This window comes from Misgurnus anguillicaudatus, unplaced genomic scaffold, assembly GCF_027580225.2.
Source record: "Misgurnus anguillicaudatus unplaced genomic scaffold, ASM2758022v2 HiC_scaffold_26, whole genome shotgun sequence".
Classification (NCBI taxonomy): domain Eukaryota; kingdom Metazoa; phylum Chordata; class Actinopteri; order Cypriniformes; family Cobitidae; genus Misgurnus; species Misgurnus anguillicaudatus.
The window spans coordinates 4,249,813-4,268,210 of NW_027395276.1; the positions used below are offsets into that span (position 1 = coordinate 4,249,813).

The following is an 18,398-nucleotide window of genomic DNA, read 5'->3' on the forward strand; positions in this document are numbered from 1 at the left end:
GCCCAATCCCAATTCTACCCCTTACCCCTTTCCCTTTCCCCTTTGTTTCGCGCGTTCACGTGAAGGGGTAGGGGTGTCTCAATTCTCTTTTGGCTGAAGGGGAAGGGGTAGGGGTAAGGGCCAGATAGCCCTTCAAACGAAGATTTTTCAGGACCACACTTCAGACGAAGGGGTATGATACATTTCCAATATGGCCCATAAATTTAAGTATTTTTGGACATTAAAAAGTATTTTAATAACAAATAATCACTTGTTTTATGTTGCCTTTAATCTTGTGTTCATGTATACAGTATGTTCTCAGAAAAAAGATTTGTAAAAATCGCCATGAAAAAAGTTTGCTAATGTTATTGACTTTGTGATAGTTCCACAACATATATTTTTTTAATAATTTCTTGTAATATTAAATTTTATTGTATTATTACATCGGACCATCTATGACGTAGGAGCTAGCAACGACTTATGATGACGTGTAACGGTCTAGTAGTGGTGTCCCATTTCTTAGGGGGATATTTTCAGCCCTACCCCTTGACACTCTGTTTCAAGGGGCAAGGGGAAGGGGTAGGCGTAGGGGTAAGGGCAAGGGGGAGGGGTATAAAATAGAATTGGGATTGGGCCTAAGTCTTGAATGAGAAGTGAGAGTCGAACGAATGTCCGGTAGTGAACTAATTGTTTACATATTTTATATCATAATTCGGTCAGAAACGTCAAGATTGTGAGGCGAACAAATCATTTTGGATTAAAAGGCTTCCTCGGACCAAAGCGGATAAAGGGAAGATTTTGAAGGTAAGTAAACAAACTTAAACCGTGCCGCCCGGTTCAGGTAACGAACAACTAGATTACAGTTTTATGACTGCTATAAATCATCTTATGCTTTGTGTGTGGGCTTAATGAAATCCTGAGAGTCTAAGCTTTCAAACGATGTGCTGCATGACCGTATATTTTGAAGATTTAATGCTTCAAAGTTACAATGAAGTTTATGCAGCCTCACTTCCGAGGGGGGCTTGATCCTTATCAGGTTAAATCAGAAGCACCATTTTCAACCATTATAAAGCTTGGAACAGCCAGGACATTTTCTATTATAACTCAGCTTGTGTTAGTTTGAAAAAAGATAATCATGTACACAGAGGACGACCTGAGGGTAAGTAAATCTTGGGGAAACGTTTAATGTTGGCTAAACTAGCACTTTAACCACAAACCTACTCATAACTACATTAGAAAAACAGATCCTCGGATCAAAGACATATCATAGTGTATCAACATATCAACACAATATCTTTGCACAAAAGCCCTCTGTGGATTATACCTGTTCACAACAAAACCCAACACTGATATAGACGGTTTCATCTGACACATGCGCGTTGTTGTGGTTAGGCATCTGGGTAGAACTTAACTTCCGGTCTCTGTTTGTTTAATGGTCTGACTAGCGGCTAAACTGAACTCTGGAACAAATGTCTCGTCGAAATATCAAATGTTTTGGTTTCCAAAATACGAGGGGAGGTGGTGATCATGGATCACTGCTTTGTAAAGAGAGGGTCGTCAGCTGATCTGTAGTTAATAGGGGTGTAACGATACATTGTGCGCTTATGCAATTATACACAGGCAGCTCCAGGAAATATATACAGCATATAGGGCTGTGACGATTAATCGTGCAAATGCGCGCTTTCACAATTTTTAACAGTGCGTCAGTTCTACGCGGACCGCAAGTGCAGTGAATGGTCCACCAGAACCCCTCCCGTCAGGTAAAAAACTGTGTCATGGGTATTTTCATTTGCGAAAGATGAGCCAAGTTGAGGAGTGATTTAACTCAATCTGCAACAAATTTCTTCTTCGTTTGTGGGTTAACTTGCCAAGCTTCTTCTTCTTCTTTGACGGTTGCGCTGCTACTGTGGTTACACGCGTGGATACTGCCTACCAGCAGTCTGCGCGTGTGTTTGCACGTCGACGCGGACGGTGACGCAAAAGTATAAATGAAAACCGATGCGGAACCTACGCTGTCGCGGCGAGGCCATAGGACCTACGCACAACTATAACGAGCCCTTTAGGGTGTAGCATGAATTATCGTTACAACCCTAGTAGTTAACATTGTATACATTATATAGTACACATTTTACACGTCATTTTGCTTGTTATTCAAAATAAACTACTTTAAAAGAACTCTTAAAGGTTGTTATTGATTCTCTGCCAAGTTTACCGGAAGTTAAGTTTGTTCCACACAAAAAATTGTGTTACTGCTGAAACCGTCTATACTTCATCTCATTTCAATAACAGAAAAAAAACAGCTAAACACACACAAACCTTCAAACTACAACTAACTTACAAAAATTTATTAGAACATAATAACACTATGAATAACACATAATAACACTATAAAGTGTAGAGCCCGACCGATTTATCGTTTTGCCGATTTTATCGGCCGATATGAGCATGTCGCAGATATATCTGTATCGGCGTATAAGCCGCAGATATGAAGCCGACATGAACGTTCCTTACAGAACACATTAAATGCTTTTGAAAGATGTAAGTACTTGTTTGTCCAGCAGAGTGCGCCCTATTGGTTGCTAATGGCGACTCAGGTCACTCACTGTAGTGACATCAGCCAATCCCCCACCCCCTTCACTTCAGTCAGTCTCTCAGTTCAGGTGGCGGGCGCGGCAGTCACGCGGTTTCTTCAATACATTTTACACCTGGTATTAAGACGCGCTTTGGTCGATTGGATTATAAGTGGACGAGAGAGACACATTCCTGTTTACATTTGGTGGTTTTAATCAGTCTTTTTTGTCCACTTGCGAGTTGTTTCAAACGCAAGCGGAAGAAATGACGCGAGGCGGAGAAAGGACGCGCTTAAACTGATGCGCAGTCTGTGGGAGTACAGCTGCTTGTGCTGTTACATGCTCATTTCAAAGCAATTGATTAAATAAGCTCGCGCAACTTTACACCCTTTCTTAAATAAAAGAGGCGGAGAGCAGACGCTTTAGTTTTATAAAAGTTTAAAGTCCCGGCAGAACACTGTGGGTTCGTGTTATAAAAAAGTTGTGCAGTACATTAAACATTAGCCTACATCAGTATGTTGTCAGTAATTCAAGCATTGTCGTCTTAACCATATCTATGGTCTTAACGGTAAGTTTTTAATTAATTTGTGAAGTCTATAACTTACTCTAAAGCTAAGCCCAATATAACAATGACTTTATAAGTTTCCATTTTTTAAAATAAGCCCAATATAACATTATTCTCGTTAAAACTGACAATAGTTTAAGTTATATGTATTTTGTTTTGTTTGTGTTTTAAAGTTATTTATAATAAGTCAAATTTTAATGTTTTGTGCACTTATATCAGAATCATTTTGGATAATAAAGTTTATTGTTAACTTGTAAAACACACCTGCCTATATTACATATCTTTGTCACGTCATTTTAAGTGTTTGATCACCACATTAGTGGTGTGATCATAGAGTGATCATTGCAAAAAGTATTTATATATAGTATATTCTGTTAATGTATATAGTGTATTCTATGTAAAGTACTGTAGTAGTATAATATACTGTAGTATATGTGTACTGTACTATAATATGCACATAATGAATATCGGCCGATATATCGTTATCGGTCTTTTTTTACTCTCTAATATCTGTATCGGCATCGGCCCCAAAAAATGCATATCGGTCGGGCTCTAATAAAGTGATCACTATAAAGTGATCTATTAAAGAAATCTTATATTTAACATATTGCTCTGTCAGGGCTCAAATAAAAGGCAATACACACAAGGGTAACTTGAAAAACACAGCTGCTAGTTTACAAAAACTCATATCCCGCAAAACACAAATACTATTTCCAGTATTACTATTTTATTAACACCAGTCCAAATAAAAGTACACAAAAACACACAACTAAAGCAAGGCCTAATAGACTAAATGTAGTTAATATTCTAATAATTGTCATCATAATAATGTGAGACAGACAATCCTTCTGAAAACACACTGAACAACTGAAACCAGAACTTATAAAAAACACATGTGTCAACACTGATAAAGCACATTCCTGTATATTAACAAATGTACAGTTTGTCATCAATGTGCTTGACAGTAATCCCCGTAAACACAAACGTTACTACACACACCTTAAACTCACAAAACAAACCCTGACACAACACACCCCTTTGTCAAGGCTCAATAAAAGAGCTAACACAAGTTGTGTGGTATATTAATAAGCGAAATGTATTTTAATGACAATGCACTTCACTAAAGTCTGAAATCACACACACATCAGCGGCCTGCTCTATCGCTGCTGTTGCTAACGCTACCGCTCGGCTAACTCAAGCTAGCTCGCCATATTTGGTCCCTCGCGCGCGTCCGGGCCGCCTGACAGAACGCGCGTTTTTGTGTTTTGACCCGTTTGTACCTGGTTGTCAAGTTGACTCTGGGTCTGGCCCTGGGTTTGGGTCTGACTGGGCAGCGTAAAGTCGGTAAACTCGAACTCGGAGCCCTGCGTGTCGGCCCCAAGCAGCTCCGATTCCTCCGTGTCCAGGAAGGTGAGCGTCTGTGAGCTCGGCCCGTACGCCTCCACACTCATCTTTCCCTGGCTTTATTCACCGCCTTTTCACACGGGACACCGAACAATTCTTTGGAGATGCGCGAACGTTACCGAGCGAAGCGCGCGACTTTGTTTTGGTACGGAGCGAAGACAAGGAAACGGCGCGCGACGGACTCGTGCAGAAATGAAAGCAAACGGTTCCGGAGAAGATTCGACTCCCACTCGAGCGCTCGACGCGCGGTGACGTCACGTACGTAGAGCGCATAAAGCCGGTGACGTGTACACAAGTTCCTGTCTCGACGTGGAAATAGAGCTCTTTTGTAAATATTTTGCTGTCATGAACATACAGTACGCTTTATAGCGATTTTATTATTAAAGTTATTGTTTCGAGGTGTGTAGAAAGTTAGTTTAGGCTTCTTTAAATGGTCATGGATTGTTTAAAGGGGACATTTTACAAGACTTTTTTAAGATGTCAAATAAAACTTTGGTGTCCCCAGATTTAAGTTCTAGCTCAAAATATAATAAAGATAATTTATTATAGCATGTTAAAATTGCCACTTTTTAGATGTGAGCAAAAATGTGCCGTTTTGGGTGTGTCTAGGGGTGGGCGATATGACCAAAAATTTCATGGAATGAGTCATTTTATTTCACGGTAACCGTATACATGTTTTTCAGTTTCAATTGTTTTTGGAATTAAAAATTTGCCAGTCACCATAGCTTTTAACTAAATGCTTGCCACAGTTTTAAAATATGGGCAAGTTAAAGTTAGTGTTAGAGTAAAAATTGTGTGTAGGTGTATCCTTTAAAATGCAAATAAGCTGATCTCTGCACTAAATGGCAGTCTGTGGTTGGATAATGCAGATTAAGGGGCAGTTTTATCATAATAAGATCCCTCTCTGACATCACAAGGGGAGCCACATTTCAATGACCTATTTTTCACATGCTTGCAGAGAATGGTTTACAAAACAAAGTTACTGGATTGATCTTTTACACATTTTCAAGGTTGATAGAATCACTGGGAACCCAATTATAGCACTTAAACATGGAAAAAGTCAGATTTTCATGATATTTAACGTCAAATACATACACAAGTCGTACAATAGGCCACTATGTAGTTTAGTTGGTCCTGTACTGTAACATGCTATGCTTCACTAAAACTATTTTAAGCACAATTTCAATCCAATATTATATGATATATAGTTCATGGGTCTTCAAAAGAGGGTCCGGGGATCCTTGGGGGTCCGTGGTTATTACTGGGGGTCCTCCAGAACATTTTGGAATGCATTTTTTTATTAAGTTAACGCATTCATAAGATAATAATAAAATTAAAACTTAAAATGAAAAGCATAACGTTACCATGATAAAATCTATGTCAATGCTATGTAGTATGCCAAATATTATTACTTTTTAAATATCTTTGTAATGTAAAACCATCATAACAAAGTATGTGTTATAAATAATAATAAATACAGTCTTAATTTGATACATGTAATAGGATCCCTGATATAGTTAATTATGCACTAGCCAAGTGTTCATAACCTCTATACAGGTTGCATGGAAAATAATTGTCAATTTTTGTTTTAACTTCAATACTGAGTTATAACTGCAAGATCATTTCACAAAACTTGTAAATTTGCTTGAATATATAACACATACAAATAAATAAGGCAGATCATTATTTATTGACATTTAGTTTGTAAAAGATCGTGGAAAGTTAGAAGAGTTAAATCACAACAGTTTTCCACATGAACCAGGTTGAGAACATTTAACAATAAAAACAAAAATATCCTGAAAATAACATTCTGTTTCAGCCACTGAATATTAAAAAAGGAGTCAAGATTCACAGCATCATGTGTTTGGTCCACTGCATTTGACCGATGACTTAGATTCCAGTATAAAGTTAAGAAAAACAAGTTAAAAGCTAAAGAAGACTATTAAAACCAAGTCATATAACATGTTAATAACTGTCCATTGGTCATCAATAGTCATCATAGAGAGTGTGAACAAAATGTAAGGACAGCATATGAAATAATGTCCACAGAGATACATCACCCTATAGGTCTCACAACTTCACATGTCATATATAAAGAGATAAAAGTGAACAGTGGTTGGAGTCTGTGACAGCAGTCCTGATGTCCTAACAGCTCACTGAGAGCAACACACATTGGTTCTCAAAAGGCATCAGATTTAGGCCTCTTTGTGTTTTAAACATGAAAATATTTGTATTCTTAAGATATTCTTATACAATGGTAGTGGTTTTGCAATGAATGATAGCGAAGGCTGTGCTTTTATCCAGTGTGGTTGGGGTATATTTGAAATTCGCAGATGAAACAACCTTGTATTAATACTGCAGAAATACATGATCCAATGAAAATGAATATAAACAGAATCACCTAACCCTACTATTTTCATTTATGAAAAGTCATTTACTCCCCCTTATTTGTACCAAATCAAAATGACGTTCATTCACATCACATACAGTAAATATGATTTTCCATTTAATGAAAGTAAATACATAAAAGCACCATGCAGTCACTTCAAAAATTTGCCGCTATACAGTTGTGGACAAAAATATTGGCATGCTTGATAAATATGAGAAAAGAAAGCTGGGAAAATACATCTGCATTGTTTCTCCTTTATCTTTTATATAAAAAAAATCACAAAAAAATCTTGTGTTTCACTGATGAAAAATATTTGAAAGCTGGGGGAAAGTTACATAATAAAACTTTACCCCCCAATACTATTTTCTACTTTCATTTGCAAGTATAACAGCTCTGATTCTTCTTTTAGGTTAAAGAATTAATGGCATGTGATCTTAGATTTGTTTTGATGGAAGATTTAACCACAACTCATTATAAGCAGCAGAGGAAGTCAAGATTTGGCTTTTTTATCTGTTGGTATTTGATTTAATCCATGATGCAATGTATCTGAATAAGATGTCCAGGACATCTGGTGTAAAAGAAGCTTCACATCAATAAGGATCTGGCTGTATATTTAACTTTAGACACAGAGCACTTTTTAATGTGTGCACCAAAGCGATCTTGTGTTCCTGTTGCTCTTTTTAATAAAGTCTTTTTGGTTTCATATGGCCGCAGAACTCAGACCTGTTTAAAGTTCCAGTACGACAAATGAATATGCACGAGAGCAGAGGATTTCCTAAACTGTGTCCCAAACAACTTGTGGTGATCGAAGAGCCCTTATTTCTTTTATTTATTTATTTTAAAGCTTTCTGACCCATCTGTGATCCTTGGAGAGTCTTTTGAATATAGATGATATAGACACACATCCTCTTTCAGGCAGTTTTGCTAAATCTTCAATCGATTAAAACCTCTTCGTTATTGCCCTAGCTGTGGAAATATATGTTTATATGGTCTTAACTATTTCTTTAAAGCCACTTTCTATATTGTGTAGCTCAGCAATCTTTTTGCAGCACATCAAAACTATAGTATTTGGTTTCACCCATTGTGATGAATGATTAAGGGGATTTGGACTTTGTGTTACTTTATATTTATTTCCCTGTAAAACAGTAGACTGAACAACATCATGTCACCTTGGTGTGCTAAGAAAATGTTAATATTAATAGGAGATATTTTACACATAAAAATTAGAGTTAGTGTATTAGAGAATTTGTTTATTTTATAATGTACCCCTCCCCACTTTCAATTGTTTTATTTGAATGAAACATTGGATTTTTGTGATTGTTTTACATAAAAGCTCAAAAGGAGAAACATAGATTTATTTTCACATCTTTTCTTGCTCATATTTACCAAGGGTGCCAACATTTTTGTCCACAAATGTATGCCTGTGTTCCACAAATAACATAAAATCACCAGGGTAACGACTTTTTAGGTGAACTGCTCCTAAAAAGTTACTTTTAAAAGACTTGACTATTATGCATCAAATCCCTGCATATTTCAAGTATACCCCATACAATGCCTCCTATCCTGCTTGAGCACAACTGTTGGATTGAGTTTAAAACATAGGGTGTATCTCAAACCAGCTGAATGCTCCTGTAATGTAGCACGCAAGTTAAGACACCTAACCCCCGAATCCAAAACCAGGCTACATGTGTAGTGAGCGAGCCGCTCGAGACTCGCCCCTCCGTTCTCATTGGTGGTGCATGCAGTGTTTCGTCCCGTCGCTGTGCTCCATCAGTTCGAGCATTTCCAGGACAACGGCCCTGAGGGCGCGCGCGAGCTCCTCTGGGCTGTAGGGATTACCCAGGGGAGGAACATGAACGAACGCAGATCTACCCTCACCCAGGTACAGCGACATGTAATAGGTGTAATCACACAGATATCTGAGGAATAAAGAGAGAAAACACATTCATACACTTTATAGCTTTATTCCAGATCCCAGTTGAGCTGTCTATTGAGACACTATTATTTTTAGCATGTAATTTCTACAGTTAATGCAATTGCAGAACCCATCAGTGACAATAATCAATAAAAATGCATACAAGCGTTGTATTGTTCTCCATACCTCCCTGCATCCTTTGACACAGAAACAGTGACCCCAAGCCCAGATGAGTTCACTCTCCGACACACAACATCCATGTCTATGACAGAATGAAGGCAATCCGGGCCTCCCTCCATACAGCAACGGGACTTAGGACAGAATCTGCTGTTGTCAAGACGAAGATAACCGTGGTTATGACCACACTGTTCAAGTGTTACCGTGGTGGCCATTCCGGAAACTCCAACGTGGACCACTAACTTAAAAACAGAAAAACCATTGGATTGTTACTTTTGACCATTATAATAAACTTATAAGAGACCATGAACCACAAAACCAGTCGTATGGGTATATTTGTAGCAATAGCCTACAATACAATAAATTGAAGGATTTTCATGCCAAAAAAATCATTAGAATATGAAGATCATGTTCCATGAAGATATTTGGATTGATTTCCTACTGTAAATATATAAAAAATGTATTCATCATTAGTAATATGTGTTGCTAAGGACTTTATTTGGACAACCTAACAAACCACACATCAATGGAAAGCTTTTTTATTCAGTTTCAGACAATTGACCCTTATGACTGGTTTTGTGGTCCAGGGTCACATTTTATAATTATGAATGTATATAGTACATAATTCAGCTATGGGATATGGAAAATATTTTACCTCCTATAAACAACCTATTTCACCTTTGAGTAATTGTATAATATTATTGTATGTTTGCAAAAGAACTCATTTAAACATAAAGTAAACATTTATTATCAAATGAATATTATTACGCTACATGTGGGAGATGCTGTTTCCATAGTGACGGTAGAAGAGTCTGGACCGCTTGATACTCCACAGGAACTTCAGCAACATGAAGGTTTATATCTGGACCCAAACCCAGTTTCTTCAGCTCCTAATAGGAGGACAGTGAATGTTTATTGCTCAGGAATAGCTCACCAGAGTTTAACAGCAGGATGAATAATAGCTTGTTTGCTCTTCCTTTGATTGGATTGGACTGCTTTTTCCAGAATATCACCAAGATATTTTAGAGATCAGCTGTCACACATTGTTTTTTTCATACATACACATGATATATTAAAAGGCTGCGCAATGATCACCGAATTATTACAAGATTATTTTGTATTTATTTATGCACATTATGTTAAGTATGTTCAGATTAGAGTTGTAAAGGGATGGAAAGTTTCCAGTAAATTTCCATGGAAACTCAAGTTGAGACATTTCAGAAATATTCAAAGATTTTATGGGGAATTTATGGAAATTATTTGGAAATTTAGGGAAATGTATATAAACTATATCATATACAAACATAAATAAACATTTTGCTTGGTCGTAAGCAGACATGCATGCAAGGTAATACAAATGTGAAGAATCCTGATACTTACGTTAATCAAGCCTGCATTTATTTGATCAAAAATTCTTCAGAAAGCATTTGAATATTGTCTAATATGGATTTTTAAACAAATAAATGCAGGCTTGATAAGCGTAAGAGACGTTTTTCAAAAACATTACAAATAGTAATGTGTCCAGACTTTTGGGTGATTTTTGGGTACTTTTTTAATAGGCAAGGCAAGGCAAGTTTATTTGTATAGCACATTTCATACACAGAGGTCATTCAAAGTGCTTTACATAGAGATAATCTCAACTAAATGTTTTCTCAGTCAGTGTATTTGTCTTTACAATGGTATAATGTTGTTGTACACTACACTAACTTACATACAGCACAAGGAAGTTTTAACAAATGTATGTAATTTACGTGAAAACATGCAAAGATGGACATTATTTTGTGTGCAGGATTGAAAAAAATGATCTGTGCATGTTATGGAAGAATGTAAGTACATGGAGGGGGTGTGGCCTCAATAACTCTTCAGTAGCTGTGTGCATGTGACTGAAGCATGTGCAGGGAAATTTTCAAATGAAAATGTATTAAATCTTTAACTACATTAAAGTTCCCTGTTATAGGCAACAGTTTATTCCTATTAATTCCCATGAAAAGTTTCCAGCTTTGAAAATTCCCAGAATTTTGCAACCCTTTCTACAGAAGCAAACCTCATACCTGTACTGCCACCCAGCTGGCATTGACCGTGTGCTCACCGAACGGCTCAAAACCTGGAGAAACACGACACAACCAAAAGAGATTCAGTTATAATACAAAGAAACATGAAATACTTCATTCTGATTGGTCAAATATGATTGTGTAACGACCACTACACTCTACAATGTACTGTTGTCCATGCCAGCCAATTTCAAAACAGCTGTGCTAGTTTCACCTCACATAATAAAATAATCATTCAATCCAAATCAGTTTTATTTTAATTTATTTGACAGAATGTCATATAATAAGTAGGATGATGAGATTATTAGAAAATAAACCATTTTAGGGTGACAGGACCCCAATGCACCTCTTTATTCTCACAGCCCTTAAACTCAACAGGTGTTCAGAAAGTCTGGAGTCAGCAAAACCATTCAAACGCTAGAGTTCAAAGTCTAAAGTTTGATTCTTCAACCCAATGTAATGAATAACTCTCGTGTGACTTCAACAAACAAAACCTGCCATGTTTAACATGTTCTCTATTTACACGATGCTGATGGTGTCATATGAAAATACCATGGTAAATGTCTAAAAAAAAATAAACATGCATCACAGACAACATGCTAATGCCACATTACTGTGTTACTGGCAGCTTTAAATAAACAAATACCTCGTGGCTTCTAAATATCGTAGTGATTTATTATTCAATGAGTTTATTTATCATTTAACACGTTTGATAACATCTGTTATAATAACACGAAGAGGGAGACTACTGTACATAAACTCTCAAAACTGACATGACTCACACGAGATATATCGTGCTCTCGCGATTTCGCGCTCTGTTTACCTGTCACAATAACCGTCTTCTTCTGATCCATCTCTGGTATTAATACAGAAATGAGACAGATCTTCAACAAAGAAAATATCGATCTTTCATCAGATGGGAATTTTATAAACACAAACCATCTCCGAAGATTCTTCCTGTACTGGGCTTCTTCTAAAGTGACGTCACCTGTTGAATGTTTACAACATCGCCACCTGTCGCCCTGGCGGTTAGCGAATAAAAGTTTTAAGCTAAATACATTTTGTAGATAGTACAGTTTAATTTAAATATATTTTTTAAATTATTTTTTTAATTTAAATTCAAATGTACTGTACTTTAACATTTATATTTGAGAGTATATTTCAAAGTGTATTTTAGATGCAACAAATAGATTTCTAATTTTACCACCCATACGGCAAAAAAATATTTTTTTCCTGGCCAAAATATAAAACTTGAGGTGTAAGATTCATGATGGATCTTAAAGCATCATAGGGGTGAGACGTTCTTTTTTATATCACAATATGATTTTAAATCATGAAATAAATACAGTAGAAAATAACTTTCTTTAGTACAATTAATAAATAAATGTGGACGTGGTCGTTATTTGACACAAAATACAGTAGATTAAAATATAAATTGTCATTCTTATTTTTGTTACCTACAAACAAATTTTTTATCTTTCTCTCTTCACACTCGCTTTTTAAGACAACATAAAACAAAACATTTTGTTAAAACCAAAGTCATTAAATCTAAAATTTCAAACAACATATTATTAAATACAACATCAAGGATTAAGATAACACTAACTAAATATGAACTTAACATGATGTTAAAGAAGTGGCAGAAAGAAGAAATATTTAATTTCCTAAAACAGCTCGATGACAATATTATCAAATACAAAAATATTTTCACAACTTTATATGCAAACAACAACACAATTTGTAACAAATGCTTTAAAAATAAAAGAGTAAAGTTAAGTATAACATGATTAATAAAGTCAACAATTAAACATATTTTCAGTTTGTAACACTGACACTGAGAGTTTTGAACGCGTCGCTGTATTTGTGCAGTCAGTAAAATGGCAGAAGCGGCTCTTTCAGTGTCTGAGGATCAGTTCATCTGCTCAATCTGTCTGGATTTATTGAAGGATCCAGTGACCATTCCCTGTGGACACAGTTACTGTATGAGCTGTATTACAAACTACTGGAATCAAGATGATCAGAAGAGAAACTACAGCTGCCCTCAGTGCAGACAGACCTTCAAAACAAGACCTGATTTAGGAAAGAATGTGATGCTTGCTAATATGGTGGAGGACCTGAGGAGACTTCAGACTGATCGATCTGCTCTCAGTTTTGCTGGACCTGAAGATGTGAAGTGTGACGTCTGTACTGAGAGAAAATACAAAGCTATCAAGTCCTGTCTGATGTGTCTGAACTCTTACTGTCAATCTCACTTTGAAAGACATGAAGAACTTCAATCAGGTAGACGACATAAAGTGATTGATGTGACAGGAAGACTTCAGGAGATGATCTGCCCTCAACATGACAAACTCATCGAGGTTTACTGTCGCACTGATCAGAGATGTATTTGTTTGCTTTGTTTGGTGGATGAACATAAAAATCACGACACTGTATCAGCTGCAGCAGAGAGAACTGAGAAACAGGTATGAACAAATGAACAAATATATGAAATATAAATATAAAGCAGAAGTGAAGCGACTGATTAGTGCCGCGTGGCCACATGAGGGCGCACAAGAGCAGAAGAAATGACAGCTTGACTGTAAAACAGAAATTAGTTTAGAAGATTACTCACTCAAACCTTACCTGACCAGTTAAGTTATCTGTTATGAATCTGTTAAACAGAGATTACTGGAGGACAAGCAGAGAAAACTCCATCAGAGAATCCAGGAGAAAGAGAAGAAGCTTCAGGATCTAAGAGAGTCTGTGAAGATTCACACGGTGAGTTTTAATGAAACATAAATACTGAAAGAAGTGTTTGAGATTGAGTTGAATGTTTCTCTCTGTGTGTGTTAACAGATCTCTGCACAGACAGCAGTGGACGACACCGAGAGGATCTTTACTCAACTGATCCGATCCATTGAGAGAAGACGATCTGAGGTGATACAACTGATCAGAGATCAGGAAAAGACTGCAGTGAGTCGAGCTGAAGATCTCTTGAAGAAACTGAAGCAGGAGATTGATGATCTGAGGAGGAGAAATGATGAGATGGAGAAACTTTCACAAACAAAAGATCACATCAGTTTCCTTCAGGTAACTCAACACTGTACACTACAACATACATTACAATAAATACATCTTGACTTTAATCTGATAGGATTGAGTTTTATTCATGTCAATAGAGTAAAGATCACTGTGTCTAAATCAACACAAATCTGATTGTTGTGTATTGTAGGTTTGATGTTTTTGTGTTGTGTTCATGTAGAGTTTTCAGTCTCTCTCTTCATCTTCTGGATCTTCAGACAACATCACTGTCTCTTCTCTTCTCTCTTTTGATGATGTGATGAAATCTGTCACTAAACTGAAAGAAAAGATGGAGGATTTATGTAAAGAAGAGATTGAAAAGATATCTGAGAAAGGTAAAGAAACATCTCAAACTAAGACTGTGATTTACTCTCAGAAACGAGTCTTACAGTAACATCAAATATAACAGAAGAAATACAGAGCAGATTAAAATGATGATGATTTTATATGAGATTTAATCTGATGATGTCACTTTATTTTCTTTAGTTTCATTCATTGTAGTTATTCCCACCAATGAACCCAAGATCAGAGCGGAGTTCCTTCAGTGTAAGACACATTTTATTATTATTATTTTCTCATTTATTACATTGAGATCATATAATACACTATAATACATTATCTGATAATACACTCTAAAACATTCTGGGTTTAAAAGGGATGAACCAAACCTATTTAATATGCTGGGTCAAATATAAACATTTTATGGGTTAAATTTAAGTGCTGAATTTGTCCCTTTTATAACACATCTATCCATCACTATTTTCCTCTTGTCAGAGTCGTTCAGATCTTTTCTTCTTCTAACAGATGAAACTGAAGAACTGACTGTTGACTTGTTGTCTAATATATCTGACTGTAATAATATAATCAATGTTATTCACTTCATCTCTTTAAATGATCAGTCTATAGATACTAACCTGACCTTTACACTCAAATTATAAAACGGTTAGTTGCAATCCTTGATTCTGATTGGTCAATAGGTGTGCTTTATTCACGATAAAACCCTGCTATGACCGCTTCACCCAACGGTTCTATTTAATATCACTGCGCCCTTAGCAACACATAAACATATAATGAGACAAAGTCTGAGAACAGTTTGTTGTTTTTATTTGAGCTTTCATGTTGTTGTTCGCAGTCAGGGAGTATTTTTTCTAGTGGAAGGAATGCTTTTATTGATTTAACTTCATGAAAGTTGCACTAATATTTTTTTTACTTTAATATTGTGTGGTAACCGTTTTATAAAATCAATAAGGTACTCGAGGCAAGTGCTGTATCGTGAATAAGTAACGGCTGAAGGGGTTGCAGGCACTCCGCTTCGCTTCGTGCCTAACAACGCCCTTCAGCCGTTACTTATTCATGATACAGCACAGCCTCTCGTACCTTATTGCTTACATAAACAAATAAATCATCATAGAAACATGCAAACAAATATTATAAACTAATGTAGATTAAAATATGATGTTTTTATCTTCCTCAGATTTCAGTCTCTTCTCTCTGGATCCAAACACAGCATGCGGAGTTATCTGTCTGTCTGAGGAGAACAGAGCAGCTACTTGCACTAACACAGATCAGCAGTATCCTGATCATCCAGACAGATTTGATGGTTATTGTCAGGTGTTGTGTAGAGAGAGTTTATGTGGACGCTGTTACTGGGAGATTGAATGGAGTGGTGATAATGGTGTGTATATATCAGTGTCATATAAGAGCATCAGCAGGAAGGGAGCAGGTGATGAGTCTGCTTTTGGATATAATGATCAGTCCTGGAGTTTGATCTGTTCTTCCTCTGAATGTTCATTCTGGCACAATAATATATACACAAATCTCCCAGTAGTGTCCAGTAAAATAGGAGTTTATGTGGATCACAGTTCAGGATCTCTGTCCTTCTACAGCGTCTCTGACACAATGACCCTCATCCACAGAGTCAACACCACATTCACTAAACCTCTCTATCCTGGGTTTGGGTTTAACTATTATGACTCAACAGTGAAACTATGTGATCTAACATTATAAATGATTCATGCTTATACTGGTTAATATACACAAGTGTCACCTAAACTAGTTTAATTTGATAAGATAAATTATAATTCATATTTGTTATACATTTCTTTCTTAAATCTTTGAGATTATATCCACACTATATCTTATGGTGACTGCCCTGCTAAAAAGACACCTTAAACTAGCCTATGCTGGTTGTAAGAAAAAATGAGGAGGACATTGAAAATCTTGATGAATGTAGTTTATTGTGGTAGCAGTGACAAAGCACGTCGTAGTTTGGGTTCAGCGGAGTGAACCATGAGCAAAGTCAGTCTTAACACTTTATAGTTTCAAACCTGTTTTCCCACCCCTAATGCTAATGAAGTATTCCTTTAAATGTAAATTAAGACTAGTACTACAAATGGCCCCTATATCTCCCACTGTGCCCAAATGGGTAATTGTATTTATATGATCAGACTATCTTGGTACCCAACTGTGTGATCAACCAAGTGGTCAGATAATGTTTAGATAGATGTCTTTTATTATCATGAACCCTCTTTGATCTGTGTTGGTTCAAGAAGTCTCACATTTGCTCCCATACTACTAAGAAATATTACTTCAGGTTATTGTATTGCTTGAATTGAGATTACCTTTTATGATTATCAAGCCTTTTATAGGGATGAGCTTTATTCAACAGTTAAATTGGAGTGGAATCTGGTTTTAGCTGGTTTGAGATGAAAATAGCTGGTTTGAGCTGGTCTCCCAGCCTGAATTGCTTAAAAATCTTAATAAGCCTGATAATCATGAATTAACTGGGTCATTATCACTATAAAGTGCCATGGTCCTTAAAACAGCTACTGGTAGCTTTGGCACTGTGTGCAAATGGGTGCCAATCCTGTTGGAAAAATGAAATCTGCATCTCCATAAAGTTGATCCTTGTGTCAAGCCACTCTTGAACAACAGACAGCGTCAGAAGCATCTCGTATGGCCTTAAAACAAAAAGGACTGACTGCTGCTGAGTGTCCAAAGTTATGTTCTCTGATGAAAGTAAATTTTCTTTGGAAATCAGGGTCCCAGAGTCTGGAGGAAGAGAGGAGAGGGACACAATTCACATTGCTTGAGGTCCAGTGTAAAGTTTCCACAGTCAGTGATGGTTCAGGGTGCCATGTCATCTGCTGATGTTGGTCCACTGTGTTTTCTGAGGTCAACGCGCTGTATACTAGGAAGTTTTAGGGCACTTTGTGTTTCCAGCTGCTGACCAACTTTATGGAGATGCAGATTAAATTTTCCACCTGCACACAGTCCCAAAGCTACCAGTAACTGGCTTAAGGATCAGGGTATCTCTGTTCTTAATTGGCCAGCAAGCTCACCTGACCTTAAACACCCCAACTAAGTATTTCATGCTGTACATGATCATACTTTTCATGTTTATAATTTTCAGTTGGCCAAGATTTCTAAAAATCCTTTCTTTGTATTGGTCTTAAGTAATATTCAAATTTTGTGAGATACTGAATTTGGGATTATCCTTAGTTGTCAGTAATAATCATCAAAATTAAAGAAAAAATATTTGAAATATATCAGTTTGTGTGCAATAAATGAATAGATAGATCTACATTAAATCCCTGAATGCATCGTAAGTGTTAAAAAGTTACCTGCAGGACAATCAGCAAAATGCACCTAAACTTTACTTCTGTGTAATGATGATAATGTAATGTTTTTAAATGTATATTTATTTATTAGGTTCTTCTTTGTTAATTGGTTTAAAATAAAATCAAAATAAAAGTTTTTCAATCTGTGATAATGTTCAGATGTGTCTCAACACCTTTCATCTAATCTAATTAAATTCAGAAGTCAATACTTGAAGATTTGCAGAGACGTTATTATTAATCTCTTACATTAATTCATTATCTGATGTGAAGTTAATAATGACCAAAGCTTGTGCTTAATATAATGTGTACAGTATACAGAACAGTGTATAAATCAGTGTACAATAAACAAACCAGAATATATAGTGAATGTCTAAACCCATTACTAGATTCACATTGTGTTGTAAAATGTTTATATTATTATTATTATTATTATTATTATTAATCTTTCTGAGTCTAAAGCATTGAAAGACACTATTGACACATAAGCTTTTTAAGACTTCTCGCTATAATTCATGTTGCATACAAACACTATGAATACGTCTGTTGTGAGAAACAAGAACATTATAGCAGAAATCCTTCATGAGCTTTACTGTTTCAATTCATTAACCCTTCACTCATTTACTGAAGTTATGGAGTCAAACTCTCAAACCTGTTTTCTATCACTTTGA

The 18,398-nt window shown here is 36.2% G+C and overlaps 3 protein-coding genes across 6 annotated transcripts in view; 1 reads left to right on the plus strand and 2 right to left on the minus strand.

Moving 5' to 3' along the window:
• The window catches only part of LOC129443210 (regulator of nonsense transcripts 1), a 38,681-nt gene extending 33,907 nt beyond the window's left edge, over nucleotides 1-4,774 (minus strand). For both annotated transcript variants that reach the window (XM_073864448.1, XM_073864447.1), the window contains exon 1: nucleotides 4,395-4,774. In XM_073864448.1, coding sequence (XP_073720549.1) covers nucleotides 4,395-4,565 — 171 coding nt within the window. In that variant the 5' untranslated portion in view covers nucleotides 4,566-4,774. The remainder of the gene's footprint in view (nucleotides 1-4,394) is intronic.
• Nucleotides 4,775-6,189: 1,415 nt separating this feature from the next.
• Nucleotides 6,190-12,056, minus strand: LOC129443226 (pyroglutamyl-peptidase 1). 3 transcript variants are annotated; one of them, XM_055203703.2, is made up of 6 exons: nucleotides 11,990-12,051; nucleotides 11,874-11,906; nucleotides 11,051-11,103; nucleotides 9,773-9,889; nucleotides 9,009-9,241; nucleotides 6,190-8,826 (listed from the first exon to the last, which is right to left on the minus strand). In XM_055203703.2, exons 2-6 carry the CDS (start codon nucleotides 11,902-11,904, stop codon nucleotides 8,634-8,636), a joined length of 627 nt encoding a protein of 208 aa, XP_055059678.1. In that variant the 5' UTR covers nucleotides 11,905-11,906; nucleotides 11,990-12,051; the 3' UTR covers nucleotides 6,190-8,633. The 3 variants fall into 3 exon arrangements, with proteins under 3 accessions (XP_055059678.1, XP_055059680.1, XP_055059677.1); XM_055203705.2 differs by lacking the exon at nucleotides 11,874-11,906 and having other exon boundaries at nucleotides 11,990-12,056; XM_055203702.2 differs by having other exon boundaries at nucleotides 11,874-12,037.
• Nucleotides 12,057-12,893: 837 nt separating this feature from the next.
• LOC129443218 (tripartite motif-containing protein 16-like) lies at nucleotides 12,894-16,202 on the plus strand. The gene is made up of 6 exons (XM_073864487.1): nucleotides 12,894-13,512; nucleotides 13,712-13,807; nucleotides 13,886-14,119; nucleotides 14,292-14,445; nucleotides 14,597-14,656; nucleotides 15,585-16,202. The coding sequence occupies exons 1-6, from the start codon at nucleotides 12,928-12,930 to the stop codon at nucleotides 16,115-16,117; spliced, it is 1,662 nt and encodes a 553-aa protein (XP_073720588.1). The 5' UTR covers nucleotides 12,894-12,927; the 3' UTR covers nucleotides 16,118-16,202.
• The last annotated feature ends 2,196 nt before the right edge of the window (nucleotides 16,203-18,398 follow it).

What these genes read in the sequence shown, in the direction of transcription:
- LOC129443226 (XM_055203703.2), bottom strand. Translation starts at nt 11,904, where the DNA reads ATGGATCAGAAGAAGACGGTTATTGTGACAG. An exon ending in GAAGACGGTTATTGTGACAG is followed by an intron (nt 11,104 to 11,873) that starts GTAAACAGAGCG and finishes GTGTTTCTCCAG; the next exon opens with GTTTTGAGCCGTTCGGTGAG. An exon ending in CCAGCTGGGTGGCAGTACAG is followed by an intron (nt 9,890 to 11,050) that starts GTATGAGGTTTG and finishes TCCTCCTATTAG; the next exon opens with GAGCTGAAGAAACTGGGTTT.
- LOC129443218 (XM_073864487.1), top strand. Translation starts at nt 12,928, where the DNA reads ATGGCAGAAGCGGCTCTTTCAGTGTCTGAGGATCAGTTCATCTGCTCA. An exon ending in CAGAGAGAACTGAGAAACAG is followed by an intron (nt 13,513 to 13,711) that starts GTATGAACAAAT and finishes TCTGTTAAACAG; the next exon opens with AGATTACTGGAGGACAAGCA. An exon ending in TGAAAAGATATCTGAGAAAG is followed by an intron (nt 14,446 to 14,596) that starts GTAAAGAAACAT and finishes TATTTTCTTTAG; the next exon opens with TTTCATTCATTGTAGTTATT.